The 18,173-nt window shown below is 35.3% G+C and overlaps 2 protein-coding genes across 2 annotated transcripts; both read left to right on the forward strand.

The window, feature by feature from the left end:
- Positions 1-1,947: 1,947 nt before the first annotated feature.
- LOC125212354 (3-oxoacyl-[acyl-carrier-protein] synthase I, chloroplastic-like) lies at positions 1,948-4,492 on the forward strand. Its single transcript, XM_048112495.1, has 7 exons — positions 1,948-2,104; positions 2,372-2,727; positions 2,805-3,410; positions 3,488-3,601; positions 3,685-3,786; positions 3,872-3,938; positions 4,045-4,492. Exons 1-7 carry the CDS (start codon positions 1,948-1,950, stop codon positions 4,110-4,112), a joined length of 1,470 nt encoding a protein of 489 aa, XP_047968452.1. The 3' UTR covers positions 4,113-4,492.
- A 5,832-nt stretch (positions 4,493-10,324) lies between these two features.
- LOC125213682 (auxin response factor 9-like) lies at positions 10,325-14,623 on the forward strand. The gene is made up of 14 exons (XM_048114352.1): positions 10,325-10,621; positions 10,730-10,848; positions 11,017-11,112; positions 11,323-11,379; positions 11,522-11,674; positions 11,764-11,848; positions 12,051-12,141; positions 12,241-12,405; positions 12,495-12,608; positions 12,703-12,775; positions 12,859-13,012; positions 13,109-13,686; positions 13,803-13,990; positions 14,078-14,623. Exons 1-14 carry the CDS (start codon positions 10,573-10,575, stop codon positions 14,211-14,213), a joined length of 2,058 nt encoding a protein of 685 aa, XP_047970309.1. The 5' UTR covers positions 10,325-10,572; the 3' UTR covers positions 14,214-14,623.
- The last annotated feature ends 3,550 nt before the right edge of the window (positions 14,624-18,173 follow it).

The following is an 18,173-nucleotide window of genomic DNA, read 5'->3' on the forward strand; positions in this document are numbered from 1 at the left end:
ATGACGCTCCATTGTCCCCATCCATGAATCTTCGAACTCTTCCGGCTCTAGTACCTCAGACCACACATGCACTGATCTCTTTTTTCAACTCTTCATTTTCTATAGATCTCTTTGGAGTTTTGTCGGTAAGTAGCATAATGTACCACATGCACCATCTATGCTTTGTATCCACCAAAACATCAAGAATAGCAGCTCTCATACCTCGGTCTTGGTCAGTAACAATCATCCTAGGAGCTCCATGGATTCCACAAAATGCTTGAAGAGCCATGAATAAGATTTTGTGCTCTCATTGGATAAGAATGCAACTCCAAATGTGACTGGCTTTCCATGGTTGTCCTTGCCCGTGAAGGGAGAGAATATCATGCAATACCTGTTTCATAGGCATTGGGTTATTAATTAGCAATTGACAAGCATAAATAGTAGATTGCAATATCAGAATTATAATCTGCAATATAATAAACAATAGACTGCAATATTAGAGTCCTAGCAAAAGGAATGTATAATTTATATATAAATGAACAAGGCATTACCTATTGGTATTGTATGTGGAGTCGAAGGAGACAACGTCACCATACAGTTAATAACTCTGCTTAAATATGGCATCGCACGAGAAAAGCTAATCAACTCATTTGAACTCACAAGCTGATAGTGATATGTGAAATCACGACATGCCTTCTTTTTCCTCGCCATTTCATCTAACAACATTTGTGCATCAGAACCTTCGACATAAGTTTTCTGACCATGGACATAATTCCTAAGTTCTGCCACGGTGATTCCCACAGTGTCATAGCTGCCCAAGAACTCATTCAAGAATTTAAATGTCATGGTGGGTACAATATTGGCTTTCGTATAGTCCCATATGAATCGCCTGTGTACTTCACCCAAGCTACTGTTAATATGCATGTAACGTCTAAAAGGAAGTTCAATCATACTATGATTGTGAACTTCCACAAATTCTTGAACAACATACCCCACAAACCCAACCTCAGAGACATACTTGAGTGACATTCGCGCCCTACATTCACATCTTTTGGATGTGCGTCTACGCTTGGTTATGAAACCCTCTTGTGCATGCATCTGGTCCATTTCAATCCCTACCTTGAGTCCCTCCCTATTCCAAACAAGGTATTGCCATGTAACAAAATCTCTGGTAGATTTGATTCCACGTTTACGCACATCGAAACCAGTTTCCCGCTCATAACCTTCATAAAAGGCAATGCCCTCATCTAATGAATGGAATTTCTTACCAACATAAGGCCCTCAAATAATGAATGAAATTTCTTACCAACATAAGAGCATCTCCAATGCAAATAGGCCAGCCACTCTCTCTCCCTGCCACGTCAGCTCGATGATGCTCTTGTACAGAAATTTAGAGAGAGAGAAAACTAGTTAAAACAAGTGGTGCAAATGAAAATGAAACTAAAATCGCGTTTATATAGGTTTTCAAAAAAAAAACGAAATAGGGCGCTGGCCGATCGGCACGCCACAATGGCGGCCAGCGCATCGGCTAGCCCACGCCGCTTTTTCCGCTGATTTCGGACTGGCCTGCTGCAATGGTTCGGCTAGCCGACCGGCTAGCGATGCGAATCGGCCAGCCGGCATTGGAGATGCTCTTATGCATCTCCAGCCAATGCTCTATTTTCTTGTTCGAGATGTATATATTTATCGATTTGCTGAATGCATGTATACTTTTTGGTTGCAAAAGTTCAAACTTTGCGTTCATCGACATTAATTTTTTTTACTAATTCCAGTTCGTGTTTGTTGGTAGCTGTTTCAGCGGCGGACCCTTCAATTCAGATATTCCCAATTCTAACAAAACCCCCCTTCTTTGTTAATTCCATCAACCTCTTCTTGTTTTCTTGTTTCTCAACCCTCTTATCTTTTTCCAATGCCTTGCTTATATAATTCAAAATTCGTAACTTTGTTGAGAGAAACTCGTGTCAAAGAATGGCTACCATTGCTGTTGCTTCATCTTCCTCTGGTTTGCTCTTTAACAAGAGCAAAGAAACATCACCAAGAAATGGGGCCTCATTGTTTCATTACAACGGCCTTAAAGCGGTTGAAGCTAAGCAGTTTGAGGCTAAAGGATCCATCTCCACTTCTGGTACATTTCAATGCCATCATTCCTAATTTTTGGTGTGTATAGAAGCAAGATGTCACAATTTCACTTTTGGCCTCATTTCAATGTGTTTGGTTGATTAAATAGATCAAAAGGGAAATTATTTACTTTGGAAATTGATCATTGTAAAAATTTCATGCTATAGTGTGTTGTCGTTTTTATTTCTAGTTTCTCATCTAAGTCACTTTGTTAGTAATTTTAACCTTAGTGGTGATATCCTTATTGTGTGAAGCACTTTGTATGAGTGTGCAGTGAGGAGCAAAACAATCAAGGCAATGGGTGGTCCAGCAGTTTCAGCTCCAAAGAGGGAAACAGATCCTAAAAAGAGGGTTGTGATAACAGGAATGGGGCTTGTTTCGGTTTTTGGCAGTGATATCGACATATTCTACGACAAGCTCCTTGATGGAGTAAGTGGCATCACTCCCATAGACAGATTTGATGCTTCAGAATACTCTGTGAGGTTTGCAGGGCAGATACGCGATTTCTCTTCCACGGGCTACATTGATGGCAAGAACGATCGCCGCCTGGATGACTGCTGGAGATACTGCTTGGTTGCTGGAAAAAGAGCCCTTGATGATGCTTCCCTTTCTAAACCAGTTCTTGACACTGTAAGCATTTTCAATGAATGATCTTACAACGGCCTATTTGAAGACCGGTTCCTGAGTATATTTGTTATGAGTTGCAGATGGACAAGACGCGTATAGGTGTGCTGGTGGGCTCGGGGATGGGAGGCATCACAGCTTTCAGCAGTGGCGTGGAGGCCTTGGTGCAGAAGGGATACAAGAAAATAACACCATTCTTCATTCCCTATTCGATCACGAACATGGGGTCTGCATTGTTGGCTATCGACACTGGCCTAATGGGGCCAAACTACTCAATCTCAACTGCTTGTGCAACGGCAAACTACTGTTTTTTCTCTGCAGCAAACCATATCAGAAGAGGTGATGCTGATATCATGGTGGCCGGGGGCACAGAGGCTGCGGTCACTCCTACTGGAGTGGGAGGTTTCATAGCCTGCAGAGCCTTGTCTCAGAGAAATGCTGACCCTCAGAAGGCCTCCAGGCCATGGGACAAGAACCGGGATGGTTTTGTCATTGGTGAAGGTGCCGGTGTGCTGGTTATGGAGAGCTTGGAGCACGCGTTGAAACGGGGGGCCAACATCATTGCTGAGTACTTGGGAGGTGCGGTCACCTGCGACGCTCATCACATGACCGATCCTCGTGCAGATGGGCTCGGAGTCTCGACCTGCATAGCCATGAGTTTGGAGGATGCAGGGGTGTCCCCTGAAGAGGTTGGCTTTTGATGAGGCCTAACTTTTTTCAACATTAGGTGCTTAAATTTTTTTTTTTTTTGTGATGCATTAATTAGGTAAACTATATCAATGCTCATGCAACATCAACACTTGCTGGAGATTTAGCTGAGGTTAATGCAATCAAGAAGGTGTTCAAAGATACATCAGAGATAAAGATGAATGGTACCAAGGTAAATAAAAATGCAGTCTTGATCAACATATATTGAATCAAGATTCCAACTTGCTAAGATTTTGCTATAACTTACGTGATTAGTCGATGACCGGGCATGGCCTTGGAGCTGCCGGTGGACTAGAAGCAATCGCGACGATTAAAGCAATCAACACTGGCTGGTTACATCCAACACTCAACCAAAATGTAAAGAACAATAAATACTTTTATTTGTTATGAAATACTACTACTAAAAGTTATTGCATTTCTTGATGCTTGATCATATGTGCAGGACTTGGAAGGTGATGTCACGATCGACACGGTCCCCAACGTGAAGAAACGACACCAAGTTAACGTTGGTATGCCATCTTATCTTTCTAGCTATTATGTCAATCAAGTGGTCCAGAACTGGACCATACTGAAATAATGTTATGTGACATGGTCAATAATTTGAATCTTTTGCAGCCATATCTAACTCATTTGGCTTCGGTGGGCACAACTCCGTGGTCGTGTTTGCTCCATACAACCCTTGATGAACGCGGTAGAAGTAGCACGCCTTGGTGCACATTCATTATCTATCAATGAATAAGATTGTAACACATGATGTACGCAGTTGGTTTTGGTTTCTTCACTGTTTTTTCAAGTGCAGTCAAATGTTGAAGGGGACAGGATGATACAAATTTTGTTCCTACTAAATCGAAACGTTGCTTTCGTGGTTGGATTTTGGGCATTAGAATGTGATCAAGAATGTTAGTTGAAGCACCCCTTTGTGTTTTCTTGTTCATAGTTTGCTGTATTTGAATTTTCCAAGTGGGAGAAAAAATGGTGAATGGAAAATGAAATGTAGGGATGTGACAAGATTGGGTGTTTTGAATATCATAGAATCCTGCTTTTGGCATATGTTTCAATTATGTTGGAGTGAAATTTAAATGGTGTTTAGCTTCATTGAGTTACCTTTTGACATATGCAACATGAGTTACCATTTAACTTGCTAATCATTGATTGTTTTCACCAATAAATTTTGATATAAAAAAAAGTCACAATTAGTGTCCAATAATTCCAAAATTTTAGTTTTCACCTTCAGTATGTCTAAACTAAAATTAGTAGTATTAAAAAAAAAATACTAGCCCTATAGAAAAAATATAGTGTTGGCAGTAAATGACACGAGTTTTAATATGTACAAAATTGGTAAAGTAAGATTAAAAATAGAAAGAAAATGTAGTTGAAATATTATTAGTGAAAGATGAAACTCACTTTATTAAATAAAAAGTTTATCATAAATAGATAGAGACTTTTTTTATTAAATGATCTAATCCCTAAAATTTTGTATCGTCCACTATTAAGATTATTTTTAGCAGACGAATGTAGTAGTATATGAAATGGGCTGCCAAGTTTTTTTTTCAATATAACAATAAAATAATTTGCTTAATAGAACAAAAATCAATTTCCTTCTCAATAGGACCACCGTCCATAGTGGTGTCATATGATATATAAAGACAATAATAAAACAAAAAAATATACGTACACTATAATTCTTTGGAGCACTAGTTCTACCGATTTGATGTTGGTTTCTTAAAATAAGAAAAGCAAACCAAAAGCAAAATCTAGTAAGTGACATAATATAAGTTCCGAGGATAAAAGTCTATGATAGGTATCAATATTTATAAATGTGACATAAAACGTCATCTTATTCGTCATCATCACTTAGTACAAAAATAGTGAGGATCAATTATCAACAAACCAATTTATGCAACTTGCTTCGAAATTAGTGGTTATGTTCATGCTTATAATAGAAGGAACATTTTATTTAATCTCCAAAGTTAAGTACTCCACATTGTAGTTTTTAAATTTTCTTCTTGCTTTTTTTCCATAAAAGTTTCAGCCAACCTATTATCTATATGTTATACCCCACATATATTTTTCACTTTAATGTTCTTGAGAGAGTGAGGGTTATTAATGAATTATGCACTTAATAGTAATATCACATGGCTAACTAGAGAGTAACTCATTGGGTAGTAACTAGTAATGATTTCAAACTTAATTAATTTTATTCTATGCCGTTGTATGACTCTTTAGTTTTATTCAAGTAATTAACTTTGAATAAACCTCTAAATAAAGAGACATAACTGATAACTCAAACTAGATAGTCAAATATAGTTCTGATAAATCTAATGAGTCTTTTTCTTTCATTCTCTTGTAATTTTTTTTATGGGCGTCCAACTACTCTTAATCATTACACAATTATACAATTAACTATGTATAGCACTATATTCTTGTCAAAATTATTAGAGTGATTTTACCTTTTCTATTTATGTTTTCCTTTTCTTTTTATTTTTCAAAAATGATGTGACACAATTATCCACTCTTCGCCTCACCAAAAACTTACAAATATAAACAAAGTATAGGCCCACATATTTTATTATGAATTTCAACTCTAAAGCATGGGACCAATTTCCCATAATCATGCCCTTCAAATTGTTGCTTTATCACAAGCTATTTTAAAGAGTAAACTGCGCCTTTCACCACTTAACAATTATTTAGAAGCCTAGTGACTTCACGAGATTAAGTGTTTAACTTTATTTCCAATATCTTTGGTTGGATAGGTTATAAATGTTGTTCGCATTAATACTTAATATACTTTCTAAATTTAAATAGGGTATCAGCGTCTAATATGCTTAACTTTTCAAAAATTTATTTTTTCACATGAATTTTAAATGTGACATATAATATCACGGACTTATATAATTGTTGCATTTTTATCACTATCGACAAAATCCGACCACATTTCACTTACCATCACAACACGTCGGATATGATTATCAGTGAAAAAAGATACTCCCTCCGTCCCCGATTAAGAGTCACACTTTTCCATTTCGATCCATCCTCAATTAAGAGTCACACTTCATTTTTATCATAAATAGTAAGTAGGTCCCACATTCCACTAACTCAATTAACTCACATTTTATTATAAAACCAATATAAAAAAAGGGTCCCACATTCCACTAATTTTTTCAACCAACTTTTCTTTACATTTCTTAAAACTCTTTTTTTCCAACGTGTGACTCTTAATCGGGGACGGGGGGGGATAGTTATGTAATTACAAAGTCCTTAGATGCAGATATGATTATCTATCTCATTTTAATTTAGTCGGATTTTGTTCCTGGTGATAAAAATGCAACAACTATATAAGTTTTTGATATTATTAACGTTCGTGTAAAAAAATAAATTTTTGGAAAGTTTCGCGATATTAAGCACCAATACCCTATTTTAAACATATAAAAATATTCAATTATTAATTAATTTTTACTTAGATTAAAATTATTACTTTTCTAAATTTAAGTCCATTTTTAATTAGATCGAATTTTGATATTAGCCACACATGTCTCCTCCTCACTTGTGGCATTCACTGCATAGTGGTGGCGCATTTCTCCTCCGCCCTTACCCTTCTTCACATGCTGTCGACGTATAGAGGTGGTGCATACCGTGCATTCCTCCTCCCGTACTCTTGTCGACATTCGCCATCCCTACCTTCTCCCCCACTTTCCCATGGTCGTAGACCACATCATTCCCTTTTTCTATGGTCGGGTTGATTCGCGTACACATGTGCAATCCTCCTTAAAGAATACTCATTCCATCATTATGTTATCAATGATCTAACAATATGAATTAATAATTTCAGCTTTAATACATGATACACTATCCTTTTTTCTTTTCTACTCCGTATAACTTAGTTTTCAATCATTCTAGTATCAATTGATTAATTTACTAGCATGAGTTAATTACCGGAAAATGAGCATATATATGTAATATGTCCTATAATTGCTATAAAAAAAATGAAAGAATGCAACTCTTTGGGGGTTGAAGGGTCGGTTAATAAAGCATAATAATGGCCTTTTCAAGTACTTGTATAAATTTAATAGTGGGATCTATAAATAAATCAAACTTTTAACATAATTAGCATAATAAATCGAGGTGTTTGCCTAGTTAGACAGACAGGCAGTCACATAACCTCGATGTAATTGGTTTGTCGTGACTCTTTCTATTCCTTCTCCACTCTAAAGCTAATAAAAAGTTGATTTACTGCTCTTAATCTAGGACACTAATCCTCGTCATAAACAACCAATTATTCCTAATTAATAAAATACCCAAAATTAAAAGAAATATTGCTGACGTCCACCTAGTATAATAATCCATCAATTAGGCCAAGGATCACCCTTAAAAAGTCGTTAGTTTGTTTTCTGTTTAATTAGCCTCGCAAATTAAATTTTAAAGTAACTCTTTTAGCAATTTAGTCTTCTCAAATGTGTATTGCGGAAGGCTTCGGTGACCTCACGACAAAATCGTTTGAGGCATTGTGTATGCGAGTTGTCGAGTAGTCGTTGCACACTTAGCTAGTGCAGTGCAAAGACTCGAGACTCTTTCATAATCAATTCTGTTAGGTTATTGCAATAAATAGATGAATTGTGACGATGCTATATATGTGACGAGATAATATGATATGAGATGTTTATATTATAAAAGGATATGATTAAATATTGAAAAAATATGAAATGATCGACTCATATAATTTAAAAAGTACTATAAAATTGAAATATCCGCATAAATTTTAAAAAATTAAAAACAAGTCAACTGCCCGACACGCCGGTGGCTTGGCCCAACCCCCTTGCATCGCGGTCGCTCCATCCCTCAAGCTGCAAGTGTGGCCGTTGTAGATGCTCTTATCATAATTTTGTACTATTAATCATTCAATAGTAAAATGACATTTTTTTTTCATAAAATTCCATCCAGTTATCACCCCTATCATGTATAACTAAACTATTTTAATCAAATCAAATCAAATCAAATAGTTTGCGTATTAAATTGCAATTTCCCATTTAAATACATGGACGGACAATATTCACACGGAATTATTAAATTTGATTTTATTTAATTTTTTTGCAAGTGGAGTGGTAATTTTTTGTTGGCATTGACATGGTACAAGTTTGGTCACGATTGACAGGTGAGAAACACAAAAAGTTTGAATAATTATTATGTTGAATATATCATCAAAATGTTGTTGAATCCACTTTATCCCGGCATATGAAGAAGCTGTCACTTTGATCAATTAATTCAGACAAAACTTTCTCCTCCATATATATAATAAGTATTCATTTCATCTCCCTTTAATCACTGAATATAAATTCTTGAACATCATAACCTCAAAATAGTGAATCAACCTTGCTTGAATAGTAAAAATGCTATAGGGTCATTCTAGTGCAATTGCAATTACAAATTTACTACTAATATATTAGCATGAGAAAATAAATTAGAGCCATATAGCCTCACAAATCATGGCATATCTAACTAACAATGACACATGTGTAGAAATTCAACTAATCTGAAAATAATATTAATATATTAATAATAGGTAAACTGAGTCAAGAACTAGTGGGAGTGATGACAAGAGAAAAGTCAATTATAGGAAACATTAGTATATTCCCAAACAATTCCTCAAAAATTTGGAAATAAGATCCAATTTATATTATTCAACTCTCTTACAAGTGGCCATGTACTTGTCTAAATTGGGACATTTTATTTAATTACGAAAACCCTTTGTTCAGAATATTGGGTACAATTAATGGAGTAACATTTAAGCAAATAATCAAGGATAGATTTGTTTGAATTTATGGGAGCGCAATTCACAAGATTGCTATATATATGTAAACATTCCAAGTATTTAGTCAATCGTAATATATTTGAAAATAGATTCATTTTAAACTGACACGCTTCATGATTCATAAATTTCAAAAATATTATAACAAACTTAATCAAATATAATGGGACACACTTTAATTATTTACTATGCTGTTTACATAAATGTAGAAATTACAAGCATTTAAAGGAAGTATAGAACCGTGCATACAACTTTTTTTCCTTCTAAAATAACGATCGATCGACATAAAACACATATCTTCTCCATAAATGATCAGTTATTTGTTTTATGTTTATCATATTGTAAAAAAGAATAATACATATGTAATTATGTTACAAATACAGTAGATCTTCGAGGTGAACATCATTTGTAAGTAACATTTGTCTTTAGTCTAAATTAACATGATTATATTTTATTTGATTTTAATTTTCTAAAAATTGATATTATTAATTTTACATAAAAATAAATCACCATTTATATATGCGCCCACTATTAATTTGGAGTACATATTAATTAACAAAGTGGATTAGTAAATTAGTTCACTACTCGTGGGTACATGATACTTCTACTTTATGACAAAATACTTATAAATTTCTCAAGATGCAACCAGAATATGATGTTATTTATATAATTTTATGTTTTGGGTGCTTGAAGATAATTTAAATTAATTTTAACAGCACTAAGATTAGACAGTATTGTTCCTCTACCCATTTTAAACGCAACTTGATGAATAGATTTATTTTCGAGGACTAATTATATAAATCAAGATTAATTCCAATTGTAAGTTTGTAATAATATAGATTTGAGAAATGAAATGCTTAAATTTTTGTTTATACTAATGATAATTGTGAAACACGAGACAAAATATAGTAATGTTGCCATTGGAGAGGACACAAGTACTAAAATGAGATAAGTATTGTTAAATCTGACGTGTCACCAAATTTAGCGCCAAGTCCGACTCTGGTTAAGGGTTTAACCATGGTTAGTTACGCAACCACCCACATGCACACGCACTCTGCGTGTGCAGTGAAAAAGGAGACAATCAAACCCACAATTAATTTACAAAACCCAGCACTCTAGAGAGAGAAACCACCGTATATTAAGCTGCTTCTTCGGATTCCTTGTTTAAACTATTGCAGCTTGCTCTACAAAAGCGGATACTGTTTCGCTGTGATTACGTTGATTGTTTGGATGGCGGTTTGAAGGCTGAAGCGCTGCAGCTGGCTGCATTGTGTATTTGATTGGGGGTTTCTAGGTTATTTTTAGTTGGAGAGAGGAGAGGTGCGTGTATTGGTTGAGTTATGGCGAATTGGAGCTCGGTTTCTCAGCGGCAGCAGCATGTTTCTTCAGGTGAAGCCGACTTTTTATGATGATTTTTCGTTTCTTCTGAACTGATTTGTTTTTACTTGCTATTTTGTGAGTTTAATTTAGGAATTTTGTTGTTTTGTGAATTTTCAGGGGTTTCTGTGAAGGATTCGTTGTATGAGGAGCTATGGAGAGGTTGTGCGGGGCCTTTGGTGGATGTTCCCAAAGCTGGAGAAAGAGTTTACTATTTCCCACAAGGTCACATGGAGCAGGTCTGTTGTGCTTGAAAATGCAATTGTTTAATTTTGTTTTGTTTTTCTTCTTGAATGTTTAGATCTTTGTGTATTATCCGTTATTGAATTTAATTTTTGCCATATCTCGGATTTTGGTTGGATTTTATCTGATATCTGAAAGTCATACTTTACTTTGGGATGTGTTAGTTGGAGGCATCTACGAATCAGGAATTGAATCAGAGGATACCGATGTTCAATTTGCCTCCGAAGATCCTTTGCAAAGTTTTCAACGTTCAGCTACTGGTAATTGCCTCTCTGTAGCTTGTTTCTTTCGACGTAGATCCGTTGCTTAGGGTGTTTGTGTGTTTCTTGTTTTTGTTATGCATAAGCGATAGCTTAGCATGGCTTCCAATTATTATCAATTTACTTTGAATTGGCAACTAAAGGAATTGCAATTGTTGATTCAATTATTGAGTGGTGAGTGATTCACAGCTTTTTTGTATGACTATGTAGGCTGAAAAGGATACGGATGAAGTTTATGCACAAATTACTTTGATGCCAGAATCAGATGTAAGAACTAATTTTCGCTTGCTCCTTGATTCTATGAAAAAATTGCCATCTTGTTTGTTTATTCATTGGCCTAGCTCAAAAATCAAGCTGGCATCTTTTTGGTTTGCAACTTAAACATGTAACCGGGTAAATCTGTTTGTAGCAAAGCGAGCCAAGAAGTCCGGATAGTCCTATTGATGAGACTCCTAGACCTGCAGTTCATTCGTTCTGCAAAGTTTTGACTGCTTCTGATACCAGCACACATGGTGGATTTTCTGTCCTTCGTAAACACGCAAATGAGTGTCTTCCCCCATTGGTAACTATTTATCTGCTTCCTTTAGCTGTATACGTTTGTATTCAGTGCTAATTTTCTATATTTGCTGACAATTATTGTTCTCCTATCAGGATATGAGCCAACAGATTCCGACACAGGAATTGATTGCTAAGGATCTACATGGAAATGAATGGCAATTCAAGCATATATTTAGAGGTGAGATACCGTGTTTGTTTTCTAGTAATAGTTTACTTTCGGTGTCACTGATGTTGTATTGTTGTCTGGAGACTTTATAAAGAAATTTATTCACCTGGGCCTTGTAGCAGGCAAGGAAATAGTAGCTCTTCAGGCATGATACTAATAGATAGTAATTTATAGTGGGAAATTGAAATATATATATTTGGCTTTGAATGAACAGGTCAACCTAGGAGGCATTTGCTAACTACAGGATGGAGTACGTTTGTCACTTCTAAGCGTATAGTTGCTGGTGACTCTTTTGTATTTCTAAGGTACTTATAGATGTTATATCTTATTAGGTAAACAACATTTCATTATGAGGATTTCTGTTTTCTGAGTTGAGTTCATATATATTACCTTTGTTGCTCTAGGGGAGAGAATGGGGATTTGCGTGTTGGGGTCAGGCGCCATGCTCGTCAACAGATTTCTATACCCTCTTCAGTGATATCAAGTCAGAGCATGCACCTGGGAGTGCTTGCAACAGCATCTCATGCTGTCATGACTCAGACCATCTTTGTTGTTTATTACAAGCCAAGGTCTGAAACAATCTCCCTTGAATTGCAACCTTGCATTTTATAATCTGTACTTATCTTAACTGTTTTTTTTTTGCTTCTATACATTTTAGGACTAGTCAGTTCATAGTTGGCCTGAACAAATATCTAGAATCCATTAATCATGACTTTGGAGTCGGCATGAGATTCAAGATGCGTTTTGAGGGAGATGATTCTCCTGAGAGAAGGTTGGTCAAACACTTGTAGACATTGACTGCATAGTTGGTACAGTGGTACATTATTTGAGTTGTTAAAAGTTCTTAATTCTATTTGTCCTGTCAGGTTCTCAGGTACGATTGTTGGGGTTGAAGATATCTCGCCTCACTGGAATGATTCGAAATGGAGAACATTGAAGGTTAGTACACATTCTGCTATTCCAGAATCTGTTGTTTATTGCTCAAGACTTAAAACTGTACATGTATTTTTTTTATTTCCCAGGTTCAATGGGATGAACCGGCATCCATCTCAAGACCAGAAAGGGTTTCTCCATGGGAGATAGATCCATTTGTTGCATCAATTCCACCAACTCTAGTTCAGCCACCTACCATGAAGAATAAACGGCTTCGACCACATATTGAAATTGCTGTTCCTGGTTGGCTTGCTTTCCACTAAATTTTGATATTCTGTTTGCTTCTATACCTGTTCACTATTGTCTTACTTTATTTTATTTGTTACTGTAATGTTGTAGAAACTATAACTTCAATTGCATCACCTACATGGAACCTTTGTCATGATGCCCATCAAATAAATCACAGTTTTGAAGGACAAAGAAGCAGCTATATCAGTAATTCACATACTAAACAAACAGATGCTAGCACCACACCTATGAAACACAGCAATGATGGTGCATCAACCACTCGTATGGATGGAGGGTGGCAACCTCCCCTTCATGTGCATGCTGAAGAAACTGAAGAGAGTAAAAGTGCTTCGGCTTGGTCGGTTATTTCAAACCATTCAGCTCCAAACTCAGGAAGTCAGTTTAATACCCTTGCTACTGCATGTACTGATGTAAGGAAACCAGATGCTCAGCAATCTTGCAGGTTGTTTGGGTTCAATTTGAAAAGACCATCAATAGCTCCTTCAAGATTAGCTGATATACCAAACGATAGTAGTGAAGTGCACATCCCGAGTGCTCTATCCTCAGCTGATTCAGAACAGAAATCTAGTGTTTCAAAGGAGTTTAAAGATTTAAGGCAAGATCAGTTGCAAGTACCAACAAAGGAGATCCAGAGCAGACAGAGCAACTCCTCCAGAAGCCGCACCAAGGTATACGAAAGATTATTATAAACTGGATATTAATCTTCTTTCTTAGGATTTATATGTTACTTGCCTTGAAAGATTAATTTTATTCTCCATCTGTGGCATAAAAATCCTTCGAGTAGGTACAAATGCAAGGGGTGGCGGTTGGTCGAGCAGTGGATTTGACAACTTTGAAGGGATATGAGAATCTTATTACAGAGTTGGAAGAAATGTTTGAGATTAAGGGGGAGCTGCAGTCACGAAATAAATGGGAAATTGTGTTTACGGATGATGAAGGGGACATGATGCTTGTGGGCGATGATCCATGGCCGTAAGTTTTCATGCCGCTTGTTATATACAACTTGTTTCGTAAACCTCCTTAGTTCGTATGTTTGATAATATCATAATCTTTCTGCAGAGAATTCTGCAACATGGTTAGGAGAATTTTCATCTGTTCTAGCCAGGATGTCAAGAAAATGAAAGGAGACAAGCTCCCTGTATCCACAACAGAAACTGAAACAACTGGTTTCGTCTTTGAAAATATTGGAGATTAAGATCAACTCCCCTACCACTTCTTTTGACATGGCTGCATTTGAAGTTCTTCTATCGTAGAATCTCAATGTGGACAGCTCAGGTAACGGAGTAATTGTTTGGTTGCTGGAACGAACGGGTTGGTTTGTTGTTTGCAGCAACCGGGGGATGGCAGAATCCAGCTAAAATTGATGTAGCGAATATTTCGACTCATTTGAGGTATGACGAGACTGAGTGACAACTAATCAATGGAGTAGAAGTAGAATCTGTGAATAGTAGTGTGTGTTTGTGGTGAATTTGGATGAGGAGAAGCCATTCTCAACCTACTCTGTAAATACTAGTAGTAGTATTTGTGATTGGCATCTTTAAAAATTGAAGCTTCTTTTTTCTCTGTTTAGTGTCAAACTCGGACTAATTAATGCTTCTTTATTCAGTGTGTTGTCAAAGCTCAAAACTTAGCTGAATTGATAAAATCCCCAAAATATAACAGGAGAATTAATGGCACTAGAACATTATAGGTGACCAAGTGGGTTGAATTTTCAACGATTATGTATGATTTTGGCCTTCCTCTCATGAAATTACATGTATATATAATATTAAATGAAGCTTGTACCAAGTGGGGTTTGCTATTTTTGCAAAATGTCAAATAAGTACTGTAGTCTAGTATATATCCATAGCTGTCGATGATATTAATTGCAAGAATTGATCTCTACTGGAATGGAAAATGGCAAGTGATGAGAGGACCACAGCCACATCAAATAAGGTTGTACTACTATTTTCTTCAAGATTATGATTACTTTTTCTATTTTACTAAAAAATTTAAATTTGGAATCGGATTATTTATTAAGACAGTTTATGCTGGACAACAAACTATTTTTTTGGTAGATTAATCTCTATTTTCTAAAATATGAGAGAGAGAAATCAAGAGGAGAAATGTCTGTAAGTATTTGAAATGGTAATTTGTTTACCATAATATTGGCACTAAGATATTGAACTTAGGAATGTAATGTCGATTTGTCTAATTGATGACCTCGAAATTGAACCACCAAATTTGAGGTCCCTACAATCGAGTCACAATATATTTTGCCTACATCCTACGTTTGTCGAACAAACATATTGAAATAGGGTTTAGAATATTTCAACATCCACCACAGAATTAATGCTGAAATTTCAAACTTGAGTTACGTATGACAAACCTTTGACACAAATTCTATGTAGTGTAGTTGCTAATTGACGGAGTTAATGGCCTGGTTGTAGTCACAACAAATGATACACATTGAAGAAAACAGCAAGAAAGTGATGTAAATGCATAACTGAAATTATGTCTTCAATATTGAAAGACACATTTAGAGAACACTTGTTGAGTAATCTTTTATTACCAAGTGCTAAGAGCATCTGCATTGGTGCAAAAATTGTCCGGACGATCCCTCGTTCGCGCTCGTCCGACCACTGCAAGCCGACAGACAAGCACGAGGGTGATCGCTACGCCCGAGCTTTCGGGCACGGACAACGCGTCACTCGACTCTCATCCGGCGCCTCGTCCGCCCACTACAGTGCCACACACGAGCGTGGACAAGGACAATCGACACGTTTAATTAATTTTTAATTATAAAAAAGTCGTTTTATATAAAAAATTGTTTTTAAATTAAAATCATAGAGTTCGTGGGTTCAAACCCCAAACTCATCATTTTGTTTTTAATTTTTTATTTTTATTATACTTTTCTCATTTTATTCATTTTTTTTATACTTTTTCCCTATAATCAGGTTTATATTTTTATGATAATATAAATTTAATTTAAGTAATGTAGGGTTTTTTTTCAATTAATGTAATTTTTTTTTAATAAAATTTGTTGTGTTTTGTATATTAATTTTGCTATTTATTAATTAAAAATAAAATTAAAATTAAATATAAAGTTCGGTCACTGGTCTGCACCACTGCAGGAGACTAGGCAAAAATGCTGATGTGGCATATTATAGTCCGCACTATTGTGAATGCTAACGTCCATACTATAATACGTATCATTGTGGATGTTGTAAGTAATACGTATCATTGTAGATGTTGTAAGTAAATCTCGAAGATGAATCCACCACTATTGATAATAAAGTACTATATGCAGATAGGATGCAAGAATATTTTCGACGGTTTAATCAGAAAAGATAACAGTACTCGTAAATCTCAAATGAAATTCCATCACATATCTAATATACTTTGACTAGTTCTTCTTGTATGAATCAACCATATTGACAAGGTATAGATTTTTAACATGTGGAATATGCTGTGTACTACAATAATTGAGTTTTCCTTTCAGCCAATGAAACAGGTTCCGGATACGACGTCGTAGCATTTCACACTTTCCGAGGTATTTATGGTAGTAGTCTCCAACTCTCAAGACTCGAGATAAGTTGGAATTCCATCTTTGGAGATTCATGAATAATTACAAACTCATATTTAAATATTCTTGCAATGATTATATTTTTTCTACACTATTAATGTTCTTTTACAAACTTACTCTGATCATGAAATGAGGTTTCATATTTTTATTTAATTTGCAGTTATGGGATGGGAGATTAATGAAATTTTAGTTAGCGGAGGGGCAGTGGCGAAGCCAGAAATTTCATCATGGGGGTCCAAAATTAAATTTTTAAAAAATCATATAAATTAAATTATAAGGTTCAAAATGTAAAAATTAAATGCAATCACATCATAACATTTGTCTTCTATTCTTCATCTTTTGAAATCGCTGCATAATAGTTGCATTGGTAATTTTAACAAACACATCCTTTTCCATATAAGGAACTAAGCAATCATTCAACTGATAAAGAATCACGGAAGAAAGTTTCTTGAAATAACGATCCATATATCTACAAAAATATTCAACACTGATTAAGTTTGCAAAATATAAATCATACACAAAAAAAGGATAAAGTTCATCTTACGCTTCACAACTAAAAGAATAAAGAGTAAACAAAATATACAATATGATCAAATCTAAAATGTTGCTGTCACAAATCAAATAGTGTAAAACTATTAATACATACACATCAAATTAAGAATATGGGTAAAGAATTCCAACACAAAATCGCCGTAGCCATTGAATTACATAAGATATCTTCTTTCTCCCTATTTGAATTTTATGTGTACCAATTTAGAGCTTGAATATGATTATTTAGGTCTCAATTTACATAACTATTGCAGCCAAACAAAAAAACAACCTATGTAGAAAAATCAATTGAATTATATTTGAGTTTTAAAATATACCTAATTTTATATAACCAGATTTCAGATTACACTGCAGAAGGAGTAGAACGGCGGCAGAAGGAGAAAACTAATTAAGAGGAAACGATTTATGGAGTACTTCCTCCGTCCGCCATTAGAAGTCCCATTTATGGGCGGCACGGATTTTAAGAAATGTTAAGAAAAGTGGGTGGAAAAAAGTTTAGTGGAATAAGGATCTCACTTGTATATATTGTTTTAAATGAAATGTGAGTGAAATGAGTTAGTGGAAGGGGAGACCCTATTACCATTTATGGTAAAAATGAACCGGGACTCCTATTCGTGGACGGACTAAAATAGAAAAATGAGACTCCTATTTGTGAACGGACTAAAATAGAAAATGAGACTCCTATTCATGGACGGAGGAAGTATAATTTTGCTGAAATCTATCTTTAGTATTATATATACATTATAAATTACGATTAATGTGAAATTACTAAAATATCCCTATATATTTTTAAAAATTAGTGGGGGGACTATGGGCGCTCCTGGCCCCACCCTCCCTCCGCCCTAAGAGGGGGATAAACTATTAAGTTAATTTTCGAAAAAAGTGAAATGACTCTAGAGTTAATTACATGGTTGTCAATGTTTGTCTCTAATAATTGCAGTTGTATCCTAAAGATTCGTATCCTTTTGGTTTGAACTAATAAATCAATGGAGAAACTTTTTTCTAAGTTAGTCTAAAATTTAGGATACTATTATTAGTTTA

The sequence above is a fragment of the Salvia hispanica genome, chromosome 3 (genome assembly GCF_023119035.1).
Source record: "Salvia hispanica cultivar TCC Black 2014 chromosome 3, UniMelb_Shisp_WGS_1.0, whole genome shotgun sequence".
NCBI classification, from domain to species: domain Eukaryota; kingdom Viridiplantae; phylum Streptophyta; class Magnoliopsida; order Lamiales; family Lamiaceae; genus Salvia; species Salvia hispanica.